We start from the raw sequence: 22580 nt of genomic DNA on the forward strand, positions 1-22580 counted from the left end.
GAACGAGTTCGAACTGTATCGTACTGCGCGGCGGCGATACGCAATATGATAACAGCGCGGTTGCGGGACGCTGTCGTACTAAGCCCTCGGTAATGCGCGTGCGCACTGGAGGAAGAGAATTTTCATCGTTTTGCCCCCGATGTCCTCGCCCTCATGACAGTTTCCCTGTTCCCTCCGTTGAACATAGGACGTTAGAGAAAGCTTCGTCTTGTTTCGTTCGAAAAGTTGCATTTTTGTTGCTACCGAACTGTTGATCGATTAAATACTAAGGTAAGTTTCATCGAATTAAATTTGTTACGATTAATTATTGCCGAATTACCGTTTTTAGAATGACGTATCGAATTTGTTTCTGTTCATGCGATCGTCTTTGTTCTTGTCCATTTTGCGCTACGTCATCTCGGATTCGTTACAACCCGCCCGTCGATCAATAAAATTTCGAGCTGTCCGGTCGACATCAATTTTCGTTTGATTAAATCGACAAGTACATCTTTTCACACTTGATTTTTCGATTTTCCTTACATTGATTCCGTTTCAATCGTTTAGAAAATATTTTCAAGATAAGTTATATTCCAATCGTAGTACAAGGACGAGGCCATTCTTTGTTCTTTCAGCTTGTGAGTTCGTCGCCATTTTCTCGAATGTTCCTTCTGGCTTTATCCTTTGTGACCCATATTGATTATTTCGAAAGAAATTTATTTCATACGTGTTCATTATTTCTAACTTTGCATACTTATTTCGATAACTGATGTTCCGGAGCGATTTTATTCGAATTATCTATTAATCTCGAGCTTCTTTTCGTATTTTTTTTGGCATCTTGTGGGTAATCGAATAAACGTTTCGTGGTGTTCTTACTGGACTCCATTTTGGAATTTTCCCGTTCACACCCATTTTACTGCTACCTCGTAAAAAATTTAGTGACTGATAAAATCGCAATTGAAAGTCTGTTATCAAATTAATGTGAGTGAATTGGAAACCAAGTTTTCAATATCGCCGTAAACACACTCAATTCGATAATTTGTTATACAGTTCATGCAATGTGCACGAAATATTTTTTTTTTTTTTTAACTTCATGAAATAAAAATCTATACTGGAGTTTGAAAATTGATTACGTTAGATTTTCCAATAAAATTTATGATACTGATGTTTCATTGTATAAAAAAAAAAAAATTAAATGAAAAAAAAAAACAATTCTAGATCCACCATGCAGATTTTCGTGAAGACCCTTACCGGAAAAACCATCACCCTTGAGGTCGAGGCTTCCGATACCATCGAAAATGTGAAAGCCAAAATCCAGGACAAAGAAGGAATTCCCCCAGACCAACAGCGTTTGATCTTCGCTGGAAAACAACTGGAAGATGGAAGGACCCTTTCCGACTACAACATCCAGAAAGAATCGACTCTTCACTTGGTTCTTCGTCTTCGAGGAGGAATGCAAATCTTTGTCAAAACTTTGACGGGAAAGACCATCACCCTTGAAGTCGAGGCCTCTGATACCATTGAAAATGTCAAGGCTAAGATCCAGGACAAAGAAGGTATCCCCCCAGACCAGCAGCGTTTGATCTTCGCTGGTAAACAGCTGGAAGACGGAAGAACTCTTTCCGACTACAACATCCAGAAAGAATCAACTCTTCACTTGGTTCTTCGTCTTCGAGGAGGAATGCAAATCTTTGTCAAAACTTTGACCGGAAAAACCATCACCCTCGAGGTTGAGGCCTCTGACACTATTGAAAATGTCAAAGCAAAAATTCAGGATAAAGAAGGAATTCCCCCAGACCAGCAGCGTTTGATCTTTGCTGGAAAACAGCTGGAAGATGGAAGAACTCTCTCTGATTACAACATCCAGAAAGAATCAACTCTTCACTTGGTCCTTCGTCTTCGAGGAGGAATGCAAATCTTTGTCAAAACTTTAACGGGAAAAACCATCACCCTTGAAGTCGAGGCCTCCGACACCATTGAAAATGTCAAGGCTAAGATCCAGGACAAAGAAGGTATCCCCCCAGACCAGCAGCGTTTGATCTTCGCTGGTAAACAACTGGAAGACGGAAGAACCCTTTCCGACTACAACATCCAAAAGGAATCGACTCTTCACTTGGTTCTTCGTCTTCGAGGAGGAATGCAAATCTTTGTCAAAACTTTGACGGGAAAAACCATCACCCTTGAAGTCGAGGCCTCCGACACCATTGAAAACGTCAAAGCTAAGATCCAGGACAAAGAAGGTATCCCCCCAGACCAGCAGCGTTTGATCTTCGCCGGAAAACAGTTGGAGGATGGCAGAACTTTGTCTGATTACAACATTCAAAAAGAATCCACACTCCACCTTGTTCTTCGTCTTCGCGGAGGAATGCAAATTTTTGTCAAGACTTTGACCGGGAAAACGATCACTCTCGAAGTTGAGGCCTCCGACACCATAGAAAACGTCAAGGCAAAGATTCAAGACAAAGAGGGAATCCCCCCAGACCAGCAACGTTTAATTTTCGCCGGAAAGCAATTAGAAGATGGCAGAACACTGTCGGACTACAACATCCAAAAAGAATCCACACTCCATCTCGTCCTACGTCTCCGCGGAGGGATGCAAATTTTTGTTAAAACTTTAACAGGGAAAACCATAACATTAGAAGTCGAAGCTTCGGACACCATCGAAAACGTCAAGGCCAAAATTCAGGACAAAGAAGGAATCCCCCCAGACCAACAGCGTTTGATCTTTGCCGGAAAACAACTGGAAGATGGAAGAACTCTTTCGGACTACAACATCCAAAAGGAATCGACTCTTCACTTGGTTCTTCGTCTTCGAGGAGGAATGCAAATCTTCGTCAAAACTTTGACCGGAAAAACCATCACCCTCGAGGTCGAAGCCTCTGATACTATCGAAAACGTCAAGGCCAAAATCCAGGACAAGGAAGGAATTCCCCCAGATCAACAGCGTTTGATTTTCGCCGGAAAACAACTGGAAGATGGAAGAACTCTTTCCGACTACAACATCCAAAAGGAATCAACTCTTCACTTGGTTCTTCGTCTTCGAGGAGGAATGCAGATCTTCGTCAAAACTTTAACCGGAAAAACCATCACCCTCGAGGTCGAGGCTTCCGACACCATAGAAAATGTCAAAGCTAAAATCCAGGATAAAGAAGGTATTCCCCCAGACCAGCAACGTTTGATCTTCGCCGGTAAACAATTAGAAGATGGTAGAACTTTGTCCGACTATAATATCCAAAAAGAATCCACACTCCATCTCGTCCTTCGTCTTCGAGGTGGTGATCTTTAGAATGTCTAATTCACGTTAAAATAAGAAAAAATTCAAAAACAAGCAACATTCAAACATTACAGACTTGAAAGAACCACGTAAAAATCAAAAGGAAAAAGAGTAACAGAAAATATAATTCCAAAACATCCAAGAGTTTTCTCTCATTAGTAGAACAAATAAATGGAGTCTATAAGACAACTGAAAGCAGAAGAAAATAAACATCAATGAGAAAACTCTTCGTTTAGTCCCGCGTTCGACGAAATAAACGCGTAGAAAAATGATAGTATCGCTAAAATTAGATCTTCGTCCTTTTTTTCGACTTCTCTTTTTTCTTTATTTCCATTCGATTCTCGCTTCTAAATTGAGGCCAAACTTTGTTTGCGAATTTTCAACTAATTATTCATGTGGCTTAAAAAAGATGAACGACGTGGTATTGTAAACCAAAGTTGAATTAAAGACAAAAAAAACAGTTCGAATTTAAAAGTCTTTTTTATTTCGTTCGCCTAAACCTTGTCCCTCGAAGTTCAACTACGTCGAAAATAAATTCTTTTTTAGGGTCCATTCGCTAGTATACGAAAATTGAATTCATTGGTTGTTCCTATTCCGTCGTCATTAAAAGGAAAACTGTTTATTACTTTAATATTTTTAATATTGATTTTCAGAGTGACTGAAAAAAAGAATTTTTATTGTTTTTCCTCACCGTCTGAGCTCTAGTAAAATTTCTTCACAGTTCGTACATTAAAAGTTGATTTAATTTCTACAATTCGATCTATTTACAAAAAGTTGATGAATATCCATTTTCTAATCCTCGATTCGCATTGTCCAAAGGACCTGAAAAAAAAAACAGAACATATTCAATTTCGACTTCACAAAGTCGGACGGTCGGTTTCATTGATTTTCTCAATTTTTCAATTTTTACCTATAAAACTCAAGAGTGCAGGCAGAAAAATCAAACCATGTGTCGCACCCATCAACAGAATTCCAAGATACATCCGGAAATAAAAAACTTGAAAAATTTGAGTCTTGGCAAAAGCCAAAACGATTATTCCCACCAATTTCGTCAAGGTTATTCCAGCAAAGACCTGTTGGTCGATTTAAATTTTTTAATCAATAATTCCCTCAATTGTATCATTAAAAAAAGTCTTATTTCATTGAAAAAAAGTTTCTTACTGAAAGTACATTTTTGTCCCACTTACCGAACTTCCAATTGTGTTGAGTGTCGCTGCAATTTTCCCGACTCTCGTTTCCGCATCGGAATACAAATAATGATGAACAACGTGACTGCAAAACTCAACGGAAATACCAACGCCCTGAAAAATTCGATCGGTATCATGCGGAAGGAAAATCAGATTTTTGTCAAGATTGTAAAAAAACTTTTCTACCAACCATGACCAAATTTACTAGAGAAACTGCATTCAAGGAGACGTTGCACCAATGCATAAATCCTGCGAGATTTATAATGATCATTGTGACGGTTAACAATACTATGAAAGCTGAGAATAATGATCTTCCAGTAAGTAAATATGTAACGACGAATATCACGAACAGTGATAAGCCAAGAGATTCCAGAGTCTCGTACCAAATCGTCAAATATTGCTCGTAGAACACGTAAAATACACTGAAAAATAATGGAACGTTAATCAATTTTTTTAAGTCACATTGACAACTTCGAAATTCACAATATTTCCAACAAATAATAACACCAAATTTTCAGTAATGCAAGAAGAATTTTTGAATAATGAAAAAAAAAACCAGATTTGTTAGGAATTGGAAACGTCGAACTTTCAGTTGGATCGCCATTTATGTAGAAATTCAAACGAACGTCTGGGACTGTTTTTTTTTTTCATTAATCATATTACCTGTATGGAAAAACGCGAATTTTCTCATCCGATAAATTGGCCTCGTTAATCGTGTTAGTTATATTTTTTGCAACGAATCTCGCAGCTTCAAGAGCCTTGTACCAGTCACTGGATTTTTTCAAAGGACTGTGATAACTCATGAAATACGTGTCACCAACATCGATCCTTCCATACTCGTCATAGAAATACGTCAATGCCTTTTATTCGTGATAAAAAATAATTGACACATCAGAACTCAAACAAGCTTCGTGGATATTTTCAAATTTTTCGAAAAAATTGAAACATTTGATTTGTTATTCTTCTGTTAAAATTTACTAATTACACTAATTCAATCAACAACACACTCACATCGTAATAAGCTGCTCTTCCACCCTTGGCACAGTAAGCGTCCGGAATATCACTTACGAAATAACTGATATATTTTCGAAAACTTTCAGTTGTTGGTCTCGATGACATGTTAGCTTTGTCGATTTGACAAGATAGACAGCCAGCTAAAAAGTGTAATCGAAGCTTGAATCCTCGTACTGATTTTCGACTAATTTAATGAAATAAATGAGGAAATATAAGAAATGAAAATTTATCTTACCGCTATCGTGGGGACAGAACGATCCATTATTGGGAAAATATTTGCAACAAGATTGGACCGACGTCCAATCGAAATAATCGTCAAGCCACGAAGATCCCGGTTTCGCGAGATAAGATCTAAATACGGATTGAAATTCAATCGATTTTGTATTGAGTTTGCGAAATTTTGTTTTTTACATTTGGGATTGTTTAAGTTCGGGATAATTTTGAGAATCGAGAGTTTTTATTTGACTCACTGCAAGGATTGATTGGCTGCGCTGAACAGTTGGGAGTACAAGGAATTACTGTTGCATTGTGGTCCGCCACAAATTGCATTTTGAACGCTCGTGAGACTGTAATTCAATCCGCTGGTCACCACGAAATAAACTGGCGGCCCCATGGACAACAAATCGTCCATATACTGAGTGAAAAACACAAAAAGGATATTCAATAATAGGAATATTGTTGACAAATATTACTGGACGAACACCTAACCTCAAACGTCCGTAAACGCAACCGTGAAAACTAATATTTTTCTTCTTCGGTTACAACTCTCGATCTGTTCAAGTTCATGTCAACGCGAATGGAATAAAACAGAATGTTTTCGTAAAAAGTAGGATAAAATGTGTTGAACCTGAAAATATTTGAGCACGTAGGAATCTTCAGGCATTGAGAGTTTTTGTTCGAGGCCAATTTCGATTTGAGGAGCGACGACGATATGAATCGTGAGTACAGCAACGAAAATCGTTAAAATAACGATTCTGACCCGTTTCTTCATGAGAAAAGGTGTGTAATAATCCTCAAAGAATTTCTGCACAGATCCTTTATCGGTATTTATGATTGATTGGGAATCCAAGCCGACGCAACAAAGCATGTCGAAGCGGCCGCCCTGTTATAGATCGACAATGTAATTGAGTGTCTGTTTGATCGTGTGACAAAGTGTCGTAGAGTGGACCCATTCAATATTTACCTCGTATCTACGTGTGTCAAGAGCCAAGAGACTAACAAACGCGGTTATTTGAAGTAGAAAATTAATCAGTATCGAGACAGATGCGTACATTGCAAAAGTATTTACAGCAGGCATCTTTGACAGTGTTCCTAGAAATAAGAAATGATAAATAAATCCAGGCTCCTCGATCGTTAACCCTGCTGAAATGCAACGCATCGTAGCTTATTGTGTCATTTTTTGCTTCCATATTTACATTTTAATACTTTTCAGGCGAATTCATGAATTTTTCGATCGTTTTCTTTTTCTGTGACATGAAGAATGTTTGTATAGTATAAATTCTTGAATTTCTCGATTGATGTTTTTGGTGAGAAATAAGTTGAGTTTCCGAGAACATTAGACTTGTCAAAAAATTGAATTTCTCAAGGAATCGACTAAACTAATAATAACTCGACTGATTTTATAAAAATTTACCGATCGCGAAGCACAAACATTCGGAGATGCTCGTAAGCAGCATTGACGGACCAACCATTCCCAAAATAAGTCCCATGTGATCGACCACGGTTTCGCTCGATTTACGTGGATACCTATCGTGGGTTTGTACCAAAATAAATATATTGTCAACACCCACTGCCAGGACGAGGAACGGTATAACCTAAAACGAGAAAATAAACAAGAATTTTTTTTCGATATAATAGTTCTGTTAAATCGAAAGATTTTTGTCCCCTTTCATCGACCTTTCGTGTGCTTTCATTGAAATCGTGCGCTTGGAAAAACGTGTTAAATTCATCGAAAAAATTCGATTCACTACGAAGATCCTCAAATTTTTTGCTTTTGAGGTTATTTGATTAGCTCATTGAAATCTTTATGTGAACAAAAAACTAACCTCAATCGTGAGCAAAGTGGTGGGGACACCGATGTACCCGAAAATTCCTAGGGACGCAGAAACAGAAGCGAGAACCATGACAATTCCACCGATACTAAGAAAAAACCTGGTTGTGACCTGCGAAATAATCGTTGATGACTATTTTCCTCTCGATTTCCTACAACTCGATGATCCTTTGAATTTTCATTATTTTCGTAGTGAATTTTAAAACTTACGAAACATGTGACAGATCTTTTGAATTTTCCCAAAGCACAAGCGATGTAAACAAACATCACGAGGTAGCTGATGACCATGGTTCTCGACTCTGCAATAGAAGTCCTTTTCAGCTCATCCTCGATCGACCTTTCAGCACTGTACGCTATTTCCATGTACTCTGGTTTCTCGTTTTCTGTCCAGTTTTTAAGAAAATCTAAATACCTGAAAAACGTTGAGAATAAAAATGTCTTAAAATTTGAAATGACAATTCCAATTTTGCTTAACTTCGTACTCCTCCGTACTTTTGTTCCCACTTTAACATTGGTTCGATTTCTGTCTCGTTTAGTGAATTTCTGACCATGAAGGAGAGCACCAAACCTGTGGCGTTGATGTAGTCAGAAACTTCCACGGTTATCTGGTCCGGTTGCAAGTACCCTCCGAACGTGATGTCCGGAATAACAGGACCATTGTACGTGGACAGACACTCCGGATTGTAAGAATTCCTGGAAAGAAACAATGTTTCAAAACAAATGGGGACTGCGAATCTCAAAAGAATCGTAAAAACAATAATTATTTGAAATTCTGTGCAAAATTATGGAAATCTAAATCACTGTGATTGAAAATTTCAGGACGATTTGCAGAGGGGAAGATGCAAAAAAAATTGCAAAATATTTTGGCTCAAGGAGGAAACATTTTTGATCAAAAGAAAATGTGAATTGATGCGAGACGAAATTTACTGACTGGATGCAGAGATACAACTGGTCCAAATAATTTTCTTCGTAACCGTTGTCGTTTGTGGTACTGTTGAACAAATCCAAGTCGTTTTGGAAGTATCCCCAAACACTTTGAACCGTGCAGAGTGGGAGGGTCACAGGTCCGGTGAATTCATTCTGCACTGGAGCGTAACAAATTTTCTCGAGGCCTTCATCGGTGTCTTGGCCCAGCTGGATTACCAAATTCTCATTAAACCTCACAAGGAAGCAATTTAATTTGGATGTCGGTTAAAAAAATTGTGACGAAAAGCTCGAGGTCCAGCTCTCCAGGTTTTTACCTGCATTATTTTATCCTGGAGATGGTAAACTGCGAGCAAAAATTCCTTTTGAAATACCGGTCCGAAGACGAGAGTCCCGATGCTCGTCTCGTGAGTTATCTGCAATGGAAAAAGCATCGAAGAAGAGCCTTGGTCTCTGAATTTTCGGCAATCACGACACGATAAAAAACGAGCCCAAACAACGAACTCACTTTTTCGAGGCCAACAGATTTCAGATAAATTTGTTCCGTTCTGTAAAACGGCTGAAAATGTTTGTCGAAATAATCCTTGTCGATTCTCGATTGACTGGTCGGCGAAGCCCATATTTCGATCGGATTAACTGTCACGATGAGAAACTTGATTCCAATACTCAAAGCTATGACGATGAAGGCCGTTGACAGTAAAACTACTGCAGGACTTTGTGCAAAAGCTGCAAAAAAACATTCAAAATTCATGTTCGAAAGTGCCTCGTCGTTCTCATCATACGAAGAAATTCCCCAGTAGGAACTTTATTACAGAAACTAAATTTCCTGATTCCATGCCAATTTTCCAGGTGCTTTGACCTCTAACTGCAAAATTTCTAATTACCGCGTCCCCAAGCTACGAAAATCCTTTCGGTGACGGTATTAAGATTTCTCGTAGGCCTTTGATCGACCGGTCGAATCGTCACGATCGGTCTGTCGATTCCTAAAATGGTTTTTCTCATTATTTTATTGAAAATGAGAAACTTTGTGTTCTGTTTTTATTCCGTACACCGAGAAAATAAGTTTTTTGATTCAACAAAATATTCGTTTGGATCACAAGCGGTGAGCCTGCACGTAGTGTTTGGATGAACCGAATTTCGAGTCACCAAATTCGAGTTTGTTCGGCACGGTTTCTTCATCCAACTAAATTGGTCGAGTTAAAAAATGTCTTTGCTCAGTGCACTCCTGAATCGAGAGTGATCCGACTCACGTGCTGTACGTTTTCGTAAATAAATGAGAACGATGCTCCAGCAGGAGCTGATGAAAACGACGACAGCTCCGACGATGAGTCCGTAGCCACTGATTCCCCAGAATTCGAAGCTCGGCGTGCTTATTTCCCATTGATCATTAGACGAGCACGAACCCGGACAATCGACGCAACTACACGCCGACGAAGAGTTCTGTCGAGTTTTCGTGCATTCAATACGCGCAAAGCGATTGCACGGTGATCATAATTTGGAAGAAGGACAAATGCAGGAGATAAAAAGCGATAAATTCGGGATCGAAATCAACGGATGAAAACTCACATCGTAGGCTTCGCTACACAGCTTCGTTGGCGGATTCAACGGTGGACCTGGCGCTAAAGCATCCTCGCCGTGGTAACAATACACTAAATCGAACGGTGCCATCACATTGATGGTCGAGTTTCCCATGAAGTTGAACCATCTGTAGAACGATCGAAATGACAGTTTGTTCACGCTTTGAACGAACCTCGATCGAAATAAGATGATCGAATTGTTAAAAACCATAATTACCGTTCCGCGGTACACTTATTTCCGGTGTTGCCTCCGCAGGCAATGTCGAGGGCGGAGGTTCCGGTCATTGGATTGATCACTCGACTGCAAGATTCTCGAGTCGCGTGCGTGTATTCTTGCGATATATAAATCTAATCGCACGTCCAAAAATAAGGAGGAAAGTATAAAATCACTAAATTGGGCACCAGATCATTCCACTGCGAATATTGAGCAAGGAAATTCGTAGATTCAACAAAATGTTCGTTCGATCAATCATCACCAAAATCAAGTTTTTGAACTACTCAAATTTCAGAATTAATTGAAAGCTGCAAAAAATAGTATTTCACCCCAACGAAATTGTTGCTGAATCAACAAGTTTCGCGGGTTACACCAACAAAAGCAACGACAAGTTTTTCAGTTTTCGGACCCAGAAAATTCGTGGCTCGATGCAGCCTCGAGCATCTTACCTGCACGCTCGTTATGTATTCTTTTCCGGTGCTCGGTTCGGTGGCCCAATTCGTAGCCTTCATGAATCTGGCCTGATCAGAGGCACAAGTAAAATCGCAGATGGATCGAAATAAATTTTTCGCACAACTCTCGCACCTGCCGAATATTGCCTCGGCCATTTGGAGACTCTTGTCCATCGTCATTATCTGATTCGGATCGCAGCAGGTTTTTGGAGGTTCTAAATGAAAAGTTGTGCCAAAGGAAACAAGTTTTGTATCAACGAATCGAATTCATAAGATTTCGTTGCTTAGTTCGATTGGAAATTCAGAGGTTTTTGACAGCTGCATCTACTGAGTGGATTCGAACGTAAATTTGCGCGGGACCAGTTTTCTCTTGCTGTTTTCAACGCCAAATCTCACCTGAGCCATTAAACAAATGTGGGCATCTTTTCAAAAGTATTTTTTCCGCTTCTTCATGGTCGAGTTGAAGGGCTGTGTGGTTGGCTGGACAGGGTTGTTTGAAGCCTCTCGCATTGCCGCATTCACCGTACCACACGCAATTTGATTTTCCCCGAGCCGCCGACGAAACGCAAGAAATAAAAGCGACGAGAGTGATCGCGAGGTTCTTCATTCTGGGGATTGAGAAAAATCGTAAGAGCTGCTCGGCATTTATTTCTTTCGGGAGTCAGAATTTCTTCAATTTTTTTCACTTTTATAAAATCCCAAGTGAAGCTCTTTAGCACGATAATTTTGTTCAGGAGGCAAGATCCTCCTGAACAATCGGTCTTTCGGTCGCGATTTCAAATCAGATGAGAAAAAAGGTCGATCAAAGATCACGCCGTTGGAATTTCGTTGCGTAAAAATCGCTTTATTAAACTTACTTGCCTTCTCAATGGACTTTGCACTGCGAAATAAAAATCCGTAGTTTTTCGATCACCTAACTTCGCAGATGATTATTTCATAGTTTAACTCAACACTCGTCGCGACGTTGGAGGAGCGAGTTTTGAATCACGAGTACCTGCGATTCGCCGGTCTAGCGGACAATTCGAAGTGCGTGATTATAGAAAACGAAAATTATCTCTTATCGTCTTATTGACAGCATTTATCTCGCAGGTGTGAGAGAAGTTCGAACGATTCGAAACCTTTGAGCGATAACTGAGAATGACTAAGAATGAAGAATATTAAAAAAAAAACTCCAAAATGAGTTTCATGAATCTGGTTAATCGGTCGGCGATCAACAATTTCGGGGCCCGGGTGTTCCTTTTCGATTCTCTTTATTTCTTCGCTTCGAATGAGCATCGAGTGTCGGCACGTGCAACTTAATCCTTTGCATAGAATCGATTTTTCTCGCCCGAGTCGCCGATTCACCGTTCCATGAACGACGAATTTTCCAATACTTTGCGAGCACGAAACGTGATTGGGAATGAAACAGAAATAATCAAAATAAATAAATTCATCGATCGTTTTTATTACTCTTTCAGATTTTCAATTGGGATGAGAGATTGGGAAGGAAAGAGAGAAGCAAAACCGTCAATATTTCCATAATGAATAATCATATTTTAATGACGCAATGATTGTACAAATGGATCTTTCGTAAATCGTTTTACTTATTTACCGTTTTTATTATTTTTCTTTTTTTAATTTTAATTTTTTTTTTTTTCGTTTCGTTATCTTTTGTTATTTTTCATTTTCTCTCTCGCATCTTTGTATCATATTTGTTTGTTTGTTTGTTCGTTTGTAATTTTTTAAATAAATTCTCTTCTTCCTCCTCTTCATTTTTTTTTTTTTATTTTCATCATCATCCTTTCTTCTTGTTTCACCGTGCGCGTGATAAACCGAGGAACAATGTAACAATGATTATACAGAGTAATAATATTTATTAGTAATCGCCAATAATATTATACTATTTACTCGCAATAAATATATCCATTCGTTTGCTATACATACAAAGGTGAAGAAACGCAAACGACAAATTGATCTTGTTCTCGTTTCAATAAATCGCTCCCTCACAAATCTCTTTTCGTATCTTTCATCGTCTCTCTCTTTTCTTATTTCTTTCCATTATTATTTTTTTTTTTTCTTTCATTTTTCATCATCATCATCAATTTAATAATAAATATGATACACTATATTTTTGGCTTGTCACCACTTTATTGGGATTGGGCCAAAAATCGAAAGGAAGATCGTTTATTCGAAAAAGATTTAGTGGGTCGTTCGATTGATGTCAATGTTTGCTTGTTTGTTTTTTTTTCCTTCTTTTTTTTCTCCATTAATCGGAGTTCTTTTCTCCTCTGCCCATTAAATCTTTCTTCTGATTTCGCACACAGTTCGCACTCTTGTCCGTGTGTATCGTATCTCTGTGTGTCTGTGTGTTTATGTGTTTGTGTGTGTGTGTGTGTTTGTGTGTGTGTGTGTTTTACCCTCTCTAATCCAATCTATAATAATCCTAAAGTATAACGATTCGATCGTTGATCGTTTGTTTTTTCTTTTCTCATTTCTCCAATTCTCGTCCGTTCGTTAAATGCGATTTTTCTTTTCTTTTCTTTTTTTTTTGTTTGTTGTTTCTTTTCTAAATCGTTCAGACTCCATAATCTCAGGACTGAACAGGCGAGTCGTTGTCGCTCGTCGTCTGCCTCTCGTTCATCATCGAATTACAAGTTACTTTTTTTTCTTTCATTTCTTTTTTTTTTTTTCGTGTCTTTCTTCGTCTCAACGGTAGCGATAAAAGCTCGTAATATTCAATAAAACGTATTCCTTTTACTCGCGTGCACTTGCTGCTCATTGTTGGATCGATTTTCGTCGTTTTTTTCATTATCGCGAAGTACAATTGTATTTCAATGATAGACGCGACGATTCGGTATATAATCCGTTTGGCAACCAGGGCGAAAAACATGATACTCGTTAACTAGGCCAACTATATATTCTGGGACGCCCCGAATCGAGAGGGTTTCGTTTCATATATTTGTCCGTTATTGTTGTTATTGTTGATGTTATCATCTCAATAATATACCATCGATTAGCGTGTTTACTTTAAATATGTTTGTCTCTTTATTAATTGTTTTGAATATCGTTTGTAGAATGAAAATCTCGTCTCTCTTCGGCGCGCATGCGCACGTTTAACCCGTCTCGCATATATTTATTCATCTACATATATCGATTCGTTTTCGGTATCATATATATTTTTATTATTTGTTTGTTTGTTTTTTTTTTCTCTTTTTTCGAGCGATTTAAAAACGTCTCTTCCTCCAGAGGCGACGAAAAATTGACTAGACTTTTGGATAGCTCGGCCGTCCCCCCGGGGCGGCGCGCGAGCCACTGGCAAAATCGGTGGGTCTTTTTCTCACTCGCCGCGATCTGTGTCCTCAACATCTCTTTTCGACCTCGCGACCGAGCGATTGGAAAATAAATACGAAAATCGTCGACTCTCGCGAGAGCTTTCTGCTTCTATTTCCCGTACGTATATGTTTTTTTTTTTTTTTTCACTCCGCGACCACACACACACACACACACACAGAAACCAGAATAACTCTGAATGATGAATATATTGATCGGATCATCGTGAAAAGGGCTTGTTCAAAGTACCATATAAAACTGGGGCTTACTTCAATGTATATATCAAGAACAATTATAATAAACGGCCTTAAGCGTGTGTGTGTGTGTGCGTGTGTGTGTGGGTGTGCATGTGTGTGTCTGGTAAAAATATGAGATGAGCGCATTACACGAAAGCTCGTTAAAGCGTAAGATTATTTAAAAAACTATGAAAAAATCTCGACCCGGCGATATGATGAGTGATTAAAAATCATTTATTTCACTCATTCGTACGAAGGTGTTTCGTTCCATCGATATTATCAACGGAGGAATAGAATGCGATCATTTGAGATGTAAGACGATTGGTGTTTTAATAAAAGTGTGTGTGTATGTGTGTGTGTGTGTGTGTGTGTGAGAGAGAAAGAGAGAGAGAGAGAATTTCGACAAAAAATGTCCACACTCCCGTTCATTTTCATCATTTTTATTTGTTTCCTCCATTCATATTTTCCAGCCAGCCATTCAAGCCTCATTTTCTTACCAGAATGAATTATAATTACAGGATGCTTCTATATTATTTTGCTTTCGAGAAAGGGCCCCCCCCCCCCCGCCCCCCCGCCCCGCGCCCCTCCCGCCCCGGCAGGGTTATGCGAGGAACAGTTAAAACAAGAAGAAAAATAAATGATTTAAAACACTCTCTCGATCGGAGGACGTACACCACCTCGACAGAATTTATACAATAAAATTTATATTATTAGATAATACAATTATTTCCAGCAACAGAAGGTCCTCCGTATAATATTTTATGTGCGTCACCCGCCTATATAATATATATATATTTTGTTTTTTGTTTTTCATATATATATATATTTTATCGATAAGATAATTATTCACAAATATGTATATATATATATATAGATTTATTTAATTTAATGTTTATATTTATATGTATATATTCGTAAATAGATATCTTATCATTTATGTTTATTTTTACTTGTATTTAATGCTGTTTTTTTTTCTTTTTGGTTTTTCTTTTTTTTTTCGCTGTCAGATCTTAACCAATGTATTAATTTTACATATACTTTTTGCTTAATATTGAATGGTTTCTTTAATTCTTATCATTTGCCAATTTTTTTTTTAATCTCTCTTATTCATCGTCGTTTATGTCTCGTGCGCGCGCACGTACTTGCACTGCTCGCGCCTGATATACAACGAGCGGTTTTTGAAGTTTTCAATAATCGATAGCGTAATTTCGTAAGGAGCTTCTCGCGAGTAAAAATGATTGATTGACTCTCTCTGTCAGCCTTTTCATTGCTACGAAATAAAGAGATTCTCGTTCCTTCGCTTCACCGCTTTCTCTCTCTTTTTATTGCTCTTTCGTTAGTTTGGATTTTATTTTTTTTTTGTGGTTTTACGAACCGTTACAACTTGTCACTCATACTCGTAGCCTAGTGAATATTTCTCTGTGCCGCGTAACTAACTGGTTGCAGGAAATTCGTAAATTTTGTCTTGTCACATTGCCAGGCTTTGGGCGAAAGCAAAATCTTTTTGCATTGTTTTTTTTTTTTCAAGGTTTACGAACTTCGTGATATACCAGGGCCTAAATAAACTTTAACAATTACTTTAAAAACATGTTTTTCATCGAGATATTTATTTATCAAGATAACTCCACTTTTAATATGCATAGGCGCGTATGCATGTTTCTTGTACCTTATTTTTTTGTACGAGACATTGCACGATTCGGTGAGAAAGTTAAGTTCAAAAGTTGTCGTCCAGTGGCAAAAGCTCTACACTTTAATCAAACTCCCTTCGAACACTCTCGATAAAAAAAGGTTGAAAATATTCCGCCGCGTCCCGATGTGCTCGTCTACGTTCGAATCGTCTAAAATTATCATGAGAAACCGAAAATTCCGTTCGTCGAATCGACGCTTCGTGGACGAAACATCGGAATAATTTGTGAAGAGATGAAAATTACAAAGATCGTGAGTGGATCGAAAAACGAGTTTTCGCAGGAGGAATGAAAAAATACAAACGAGGACTTCACGGGTCTGATAAGTGGGCGAAAAATTCGGAAAAATGTTGACGAGTGGCTCGACGCAAAAGAGTGTTGAGGCCATGAGTCATTCCCCGTTTCGTGTATACTTTTTAATTTTAATCGGACGAAAAAAGTGGGGATTCACACCTGCATCGCTGGAGCAATGATCGTACCATCGATACTGTCGTCATTATCGCGACATATTCCTCGAGATAAGAACGAAAATTGTTCGGAGCCGAGAAAAGGGGCGAGTATTGTCGGGGGAGGGGCGGGAAACGCGTAATTGTCTCGTACAAATGGAATCTTCGATGATAAATCGGCGTATATTTCTCGGACATTTGTGTCCCCCTCGTTCAACTTTTTCCATTATTTTCCTTTTAAGTTTCTTATCACACTTTGACACTCACGAAATTACCCTGACGTTTGGTTTTTCATTTTCTACCGTTTACCCGAGTCGAGTAAGATAAAAAGGTGTGAATTTTAAAAAACTGCCCACTCCGCGTCCCCGCATCGATTTATGGCCCATTTCGCTCCATTTTTTTCTCGCTCATTATCGAATCTGATAAAAAAAATGTTTCCTCCAACGACTCTCTTGTCTCCTGTCGATTGAAAAACGACTTAAGCCCGACTCCCGTCGCTGCTTTTCCTTCTCGCAGTTAATATTTTATCTGCTGACTCGAGCTCCGATTGGAATCGCAACGTCGAAGATATAAACCCAGTGGAAAGCGTGCGCCTGAAGGCCTATCTCGACTGATTCTCCATCGCTCGTTTCGTGCCAAACTACACAATTCATCGCGATCAACTACTTTTGCGTCCTTAAAATTTTACATGTGCGTGTGCATGTCGATTGTCCCGTGACTCAGCAGCGAGTCACGAGAGCGCAGGCATCCAGAAATGCGATTTCGCTTTGCGTCCATCTGACGTTAGCACTCGCCTCGAACTATTGAAACTCCCAGATTCCACGATCCCAATGTTTTTATATACGCAATATCTGAGATAATAAAATTCGAGAAGGGAACTTCGACGCTGCGAAGAGGATCGCGATAACGAGCAAAGTGCGTCGAGGATACGAGATGCTTTCTCAATCGTGTTTTTATACATTGTTTTTCTTTTTTTTTTCTTTCTCTTGTTTTAATTTTTTTCAATCTCACGCGCTAATAATGCGACGATCGGGATGCTCGAAATAATTTCCTTCAAACCGCCTACAGATGAGTATAAATAATTCAATAAAATATATAAGCAAAATCGTGTATCATTACGGAAGTATAATACAATTCGTGATTAAAACATGCTTGAGCATCCGATTTCTATACAATTTACTGCAATCAACACTATCATATTCACACAAAAACTTGGTTATCAGCTAAATAATGTACGAGAAAAGCGATGCTGGTACGTGAGTTTCGATACGATTAAACACTTTTTCATCGTTTTAGCGTCTGCTTTTTATATTGATTCGTTTTAATGGTAATTTGTTTTTTCTTTTGTTTGTTTGTTTGTTTGTTTTTTTTTTTTATATTCAAAAGTCGGCGCTTATGAACGAGCCCCAGAAGCCTCGTTTCGACATTAAAACTCTCGTGATAATATATTGATCTATCGATAAACGTGAGTGTACACGTTGGCACTTCACTTTTCCTCGTGTCTCCTCGACGACTGTTTCTCTCCTCAAGGAGGTATATTAAACTGCAAAAGTGGTAAATTCGAGATACTTTTTCTTACCGAAAAACGAGGCTTATGACGAGAGTATGGGGGGGGGGGGGGGGGGGGGCGAGAGAGTCAGAGAAAAAGAGAGAGAGAGAGAGGAGGTTGAAGGACGAGTGGCAAAAATCGAAGATTGGACGAGTGAGATTCGACAGGATCTCACGACCGCGAGGTTTATCGTGGATTTTGATGGACGCGATCAAATTGTAAACGTAAAAAGTTCATCGATACAAGAAAGCGTCGATCGATGCTCACGCACGATCGAATTTTCGAATGAATAAAAGAGAACTGACATTTCTCAGTTTCATCCGACCGTAATAATATTCAGTTTTTTGATAATTCATTCTCCCGCCAATTATCATTCGTCGTTATGAAATTTTTTAAAAACTCTCTCCTCGTGCCAAATCCTGGTGACAAAAAACCTTCCAGGCTCGAATTACGATCGGAATTCCCTGCTAATTAATTCCTAATTCAATGCCGAACTAATAATCATTTATTCATTCGAAATATCATTTCCCCAAGGAGACTCGATCGTAAGCATCTTCCTGCGATAAAAACGATGGTTTTTAGTCTCGGCGGAGATAGTGCGCTGGGCCGGGCGCGCGCAACGAGCTAATTAACATCATTCGGTACTTCGAGTATACGTTTAATAGAGTATCTTTATATTTTAACGTACGTACGTATATAAATATGTATAAACATACATGTGACATATATACGTACGTATGCATTGTTCAATGTTTTTCTTTTCTTTTTTTTTTTTTTTTTGCTTCTGATGGTAGGTATTCATCTATGTATGGATACTTTCTGTTGTCTCTTCTAATTTACACGAATTAATCCCTCAATATCGTTTAATTAATATACCAATTATAACAGTGTTACACATCGGATATCGTTAGATTTTTTTTTTTGTTCTTTTTCATATTTTGTTTTTTTTTAAATATTTTTATTCATTTTTTTTCTCACCACGTCCACGCGTTTCTTTTTTTCTTTTTCTTGGCTCTCCTTTCGAATATTTTCTACCGTTCGGTTTGTTCTTATTTAAAATTTTTTATCGTTTACGTTTTCAGCTCTTCGCTTTTTTCTCCCTTTTTTCACGTCATTCAGTTTCTTTGGTTTAGCTTACACGTTGTCAATACTTCTCTGTCGCTCGCGGATTCGATTTTTTTTTTAGCACTTTCTGATTCTTTCGTTTCCTGCGCGCTTCTTCGTTCCTCGAACTTTCGTTCGTTGAAAAATTTCACTTTGTATGTGTTCGTTTATGATTGACGTTTATCTCTATACTGTACGAGAATTCTTTTAGTTCCGTTATTTAAAGTTTTGTTAACTAGATCGACGCTTCTGCGTGCATCGCTTCGTTTTTTAATGAGCAATTTCATCGATTCTCCTTCTGCATTTATACTCCGCAGCCTTCGCACGATGTTTTTTTACCCTCCCGGCCCTCACGAGGCCCCGATTCGAGGCTCCTGACTCTCGTATATCTTGAGTAACGGTAAAAATAAATGAGCTATGTCGCCCAGCAGCCTCGAATCGCAGGACTCGATTGTTTCTCGATTCACACGATTGCCGCTCTTCCCCGCATTCGCAGGCTCCTTCAAACGCTTGAATTCGCACATCCCCTGGTCTCTCCAAATGCGCGCGCATTCCCCTCGACATATTTCTATTCGTTCAATCCCCAACAAGGTTTTTCGTTTCTCCTTAATCTCACCGTTCCAAAACTTCTCGAATTTGCTCTTTTTTTTTTTTTTTTTTTTCGGTTTGCCAATTCGCAGCGATTCCGTAATCATATTATTTACACATTTCTTTGCTGCCCATGAGAAAGAAGGTCGAAAAAATAAGTGTTTGGAATGCCTCGTTTCTACAGTCTGAAAGTTGGGGGAGGGGAAAAAAAAATCATAGAAAAATCATAAATGGGAAACAAGAGATTTTTAAACCGAGGCTCTTTGCCTCGACTCAGCACTTCCTGCCCTCTGTGTGCGTTTCGTTCAGTGTTTCTCCATACATTTCCAACGTCGAAGCAATTTAATCGTTGCACCATTTTTAATGATATTCAGAAGAAGAAGGAAGGAAGGAATGTTGACTTTTCAACCTTTCGAGAAATATTTCGAACAAGAGAAATTCGTTTTTCGGTGTACGCACCGCAACCAGGACAGCAAAGCCTGCTATAGATATATCGATATCGTTACACAATAATATAATCGAATATAGCAATGTTACTTATACTACCTCGGTGATGAAACTTATTTGACGTTCATTACAATTTATCAATTTTTTCAAATAAACGCCTTACTTTTCTTTCCTTTCTCGTGTCTTTATCGCTTTATTCATTCTTCTTTTCTTTGAATTTCTCTTATCAATCTATTCGCTCACTACTTCATCTTTTCGTCATTCTCGTGCTATTTTTTCATCATTTCTCATTCGATTCGGATTTTCGTCTCCTCACCCCCCCCTCCCACCGCCCCCGCCCCAAGCCGCTTTCTCTCGCATTTGTCTCACATATATTGTCTCACGGTTGTTTCTCTTCGTATCGTGTCTTTCGGAAATGAATTAATAGTATTATTATTAATGTCGTTATTATTATTATTGTTATTATTATTTATTCATTATCCATTATTATTATTATTTTTGGTTTCTTTTTTCTTAGTGTTTTCCATTTCTGCGCAAGCAGTGTGTGTGTGTGTGTGTGTGTGTGTGTGTGTGTGTGTGTGTGTGTGTGTGCGTGTGCGTGTGTGTGTGTGTGTTTTCACGTGTGCGTTTTCGTGTTTGCGTTCGTGTGTTCGTGTGTTGTTTCGTATTTTTTTTTTCTCGTTTTCTTTTTCTTTTTAATAATAATACGGATAAAAATAATGAAAACTTAAACGTGATTATTAAAGTTAGATTGTTGAGCACAATTATTGATTTCTATGAGAGACTTTCGGGAGGCGCTGTGGGCCGAGCTCATATCCGCAAATTCACCGGCGGACTTACCCTTTCGCGGCAACGTTGTGGCCTCCCCGAGCGAAGGTAACTCCCGCGGCTTCCATATCGGCGAACCTGATTGAACACACGCAAATTTTTCTTCGATGAAGCTTTCTTATTTTCAACATTGGCATTCGAGTTCCTCGATTATGAATAAGACAAAAATGAGGCTCATTTCGACCTTGGAGGGCGTACGATCTTTGAGCGAATGGAAAATTCTGTCGACGCTCAATTTCGAAGCTTTTTTATATCGCCAATTTCACAATTCGTCAGAGCTAAGAATCTAAGGAGCAGCTTTGGCAAATGTTTTTCATCGATTTTGTCGAGTATTTTGGGGGAAAAAAAACAACGACGAAATCAACGGAAATATTGATTTTCGAGTGTGGAAAAAAAAATTTGAGAAAATTTGAATATTACGTTTTTTTTTTAAGACTCTGAGATGTGAATTGTGGATTCAGAGACTCCGGGGGGGGGTTAAATAAGCTTTCGAGACCCGATGCAGATCAATTTTTTAAGGGAATTGAATCGAAAGAATCATAAAAATCTTCAGCAATAAATGAAAATTCATCGCTTCGCCGGACTGTATTCAGTAATTTTCCATCCGAACGATCCTCGGCCCTGGGACAACGAAAAACAGAAATCGAGGTAACGCCTCGTCGAGAAAAAGTGTTGGAACGCGAAAAGGAGAAAAAAAACAAATTGTACAAAAAATAAATCAAAGGAAGGGAGGAAAGAGAGTGAAATTGGAGTTCGACTGGCGCTCTCAAATTTTTGTTCTAGCCTCTATCGCTAAGCTCTTTCGCCTCGGAACATAGGCGCCGACTTTTCGAAGGGGAAAATAATTAACTAAAATTTACATTGTTTTTTTTTTCTATGAAAATATACGCTAATACTCGCGACACTCATAAACGTCAATGATAATAATTAACCCACACATACACGTTCGTCGTTCTTTTTCTCTAATCAATTGAAAAAAATAGAATTTTTTTTCAATTGATTCCTGCATGACACTAAATGATTCGGGAGCTTATCTCGTCCACGAGATTAATCCTTTCATTGACAAAACGCAATCGTATTGTCCTAGCAATAAAATTCAACGTTCCTATCATTTGCCCCAATGAACGAGGCGATTGGATCGTTTCGTTTCTCTGATCGAGCATCAAAAATCGTATTTCGTTGATTATTGTCAATGTTTTCATTGTATTTTTACTCTTGTTTTTTTCTTTTTTTTTTTTTTAAATTTTATTTTTTAATGTTTGCACGTTATCGAAAAATGACGAGCAACAAGCAACGTTCTCCCTCCATTCTTTCGTTTTTATATGATTTTGTTATTTTAAAAGAATTGCAAATGTAAAAAAATCTAATGATGGATGAACGATGGATAATCAAAGTGATAATGAAAATTACGAGAACGAACATGTGGCGATGATGAGATATTAAAAATCATTAGGCAAGACACAAACAATACTCATGGCGTAAGATTAGCGACAAAATGAATTTTCAAAATGACATTATTCGGTTATTCGTTTTGTTCAATTTATTTTGTGAAGGAACGTGCCGTAAAAACGTGCAAGAAAATGTTGGGAATTATTTTCGAGCACCCGGAAAGTCGACGCCTGTGATCGAGGGCTGCATGCAATTTTTTAGTTTCTGTTTTTCGTTTTTCAATTCTATGGCTCATGAATTTCTAGTGTGATTAGCATAATTCGTGTCTCGT

The 22580-nt window shown here is 38.4% G+C and overlaps 3 protein-coding genes and 1 long non-coding RNA gene across 18 annotated transcripts in view; 2 read left to right on the forward strand and 2 right to left on the reverse strand.

Moving 5' to 3' along the window:
- The first annotated feature begins 115 nt into the window (after window positions 1-115).
- LOC122412500 (polyubiquitin-A-like) lies at window positions 116-3724 on the forward strand. Its single transcript, XM_043422063.1, has 2 exons — window positions 116-270; window positions 1195-3724. The coding sequence occupies exon 2, from the start codon at window positions 1202-1204 to the stop codon at window positions 3260-3262; it is 2061 nt and encodes a 686-aa protein (XP_043277998.1). The 5' UTR covers window positions 116-270; window positions 1195-1201; the 3' UTR covers window positions 3263-3724.
- Window positions 3712-12975, reverse strand: LOC122412498 (NPC intracellular cholesterol transporter 1 homolog 1b-like). Of its 3 annotated transcripts, none has more exons than XR_006261366.1 (24): window positions 11065-12975; window positions 10666-10883; window positions 10220-10350; window positions 9992-10130; window positions 9676-9865; window positions 9310-9408; window positions 8934-9151; window positions 8743-8841; window positions 8433-8635; window positions 7994-8194; window positions 7712-7913; window positions 7497-7613; window positions 7085-7265; window positions 6635-6762; window positions 6299-6553; window positions 5922-6085; window positions 5687-5802; window positions 5449-5591; window positions 5101-5297; window positions 4628-4859; window positions 4438-4551; window positions 4161-4323; window positions 3942-4072; window positions 3712-3839 (listed from the first exon to the last, which is right to left on the reverse strand). XR_006261366.1 is itself a non-coding variant. In XM_043422061.1 (24 exons), the coding sequence occupies exons 2-24, from the start codon at window positions 11273-11275 to the stop codon at window positions 4011-4013; spliced, it is 3783 nt and encodes a 1260-aa protein (XP_043277996.1). In that variant the 5' UTR covers window position 11276; window positions 11530-12975; the 3' UTR covers window positions 3906-4010. The 3 variants fall into 3 exon arrangements, 2 of the variants coding, with proteins under 2 accessions (XP_043277996.1, XP_043277997.1); XM_043422061.1 differs by lacking the exon at window positions 3712-3839 and having other exon boundaries at window positions 3906-4072; window positions 11065-11276; window positions 11530-12975; XM_043422062.1 differs by lacking the exon at window positions 3712-3839 and having other exon boundaries at window positions 3906-4072; window positions 11065-11276; window positions 11526-12975.
- On the forward strand, window positions 6182-8485 carry LOC122412501 (uncharacterized). 4 transcript variants are annotated; one of them, XR_006261369.1, is made up of 4 exons: window positions 6182-6389; window positions 6484-7449; window positions 8038-8248; window positions 8321-8485. It is a non-coding gene; the product is annotated as an uncharacterized lncRNA (long non-coding RNA). The 4 variants fall into 4 exon arrangements; XR_006261367.1 differs by having other exon boundaries at window positions 6484-7206; XR_006261370.1 differs by having other exon boundaries at window positions 6484-6571.
- A 4338-nt stretch (window positions 12976-17313) lies between the features above and the next one.
- Window positions 17314-22580, reverse strand: part of sif (still life) — a 47715-nt gene continuing 42448 nt past the window's right edge. For all 10 annotated transcript variants that reach the window (XM_043422051.1, XM_043422058.1, XM_043422055.1 and 7 more), the window contains exon 29: window positions 17314-20938. In XM_043422051.1, the coding sequence (XP_043277986.1) occupies window positions 20760-20938 (179 nt within the window). In that variant the 3' untranslated portion in view covers window positions 17314-20759. The remainder of the gene's footprint in view (window positions 20939-22580) is intronic.

Source organism: Venturia canescens, chromosome 6, assembly GCF_019457755.1.
Source record: "Venturia canescens isolate UGA chromosome 6, ASM1945775v1, whole genome shotgun sequence".
Taxonomy (NCBI): domain Eukaryota; kingdom Metazoa; phylum Arthropoda; class Insecta; order Hymenoptera; family Ichneumonidae; genus Venturia; species Venturia canescens.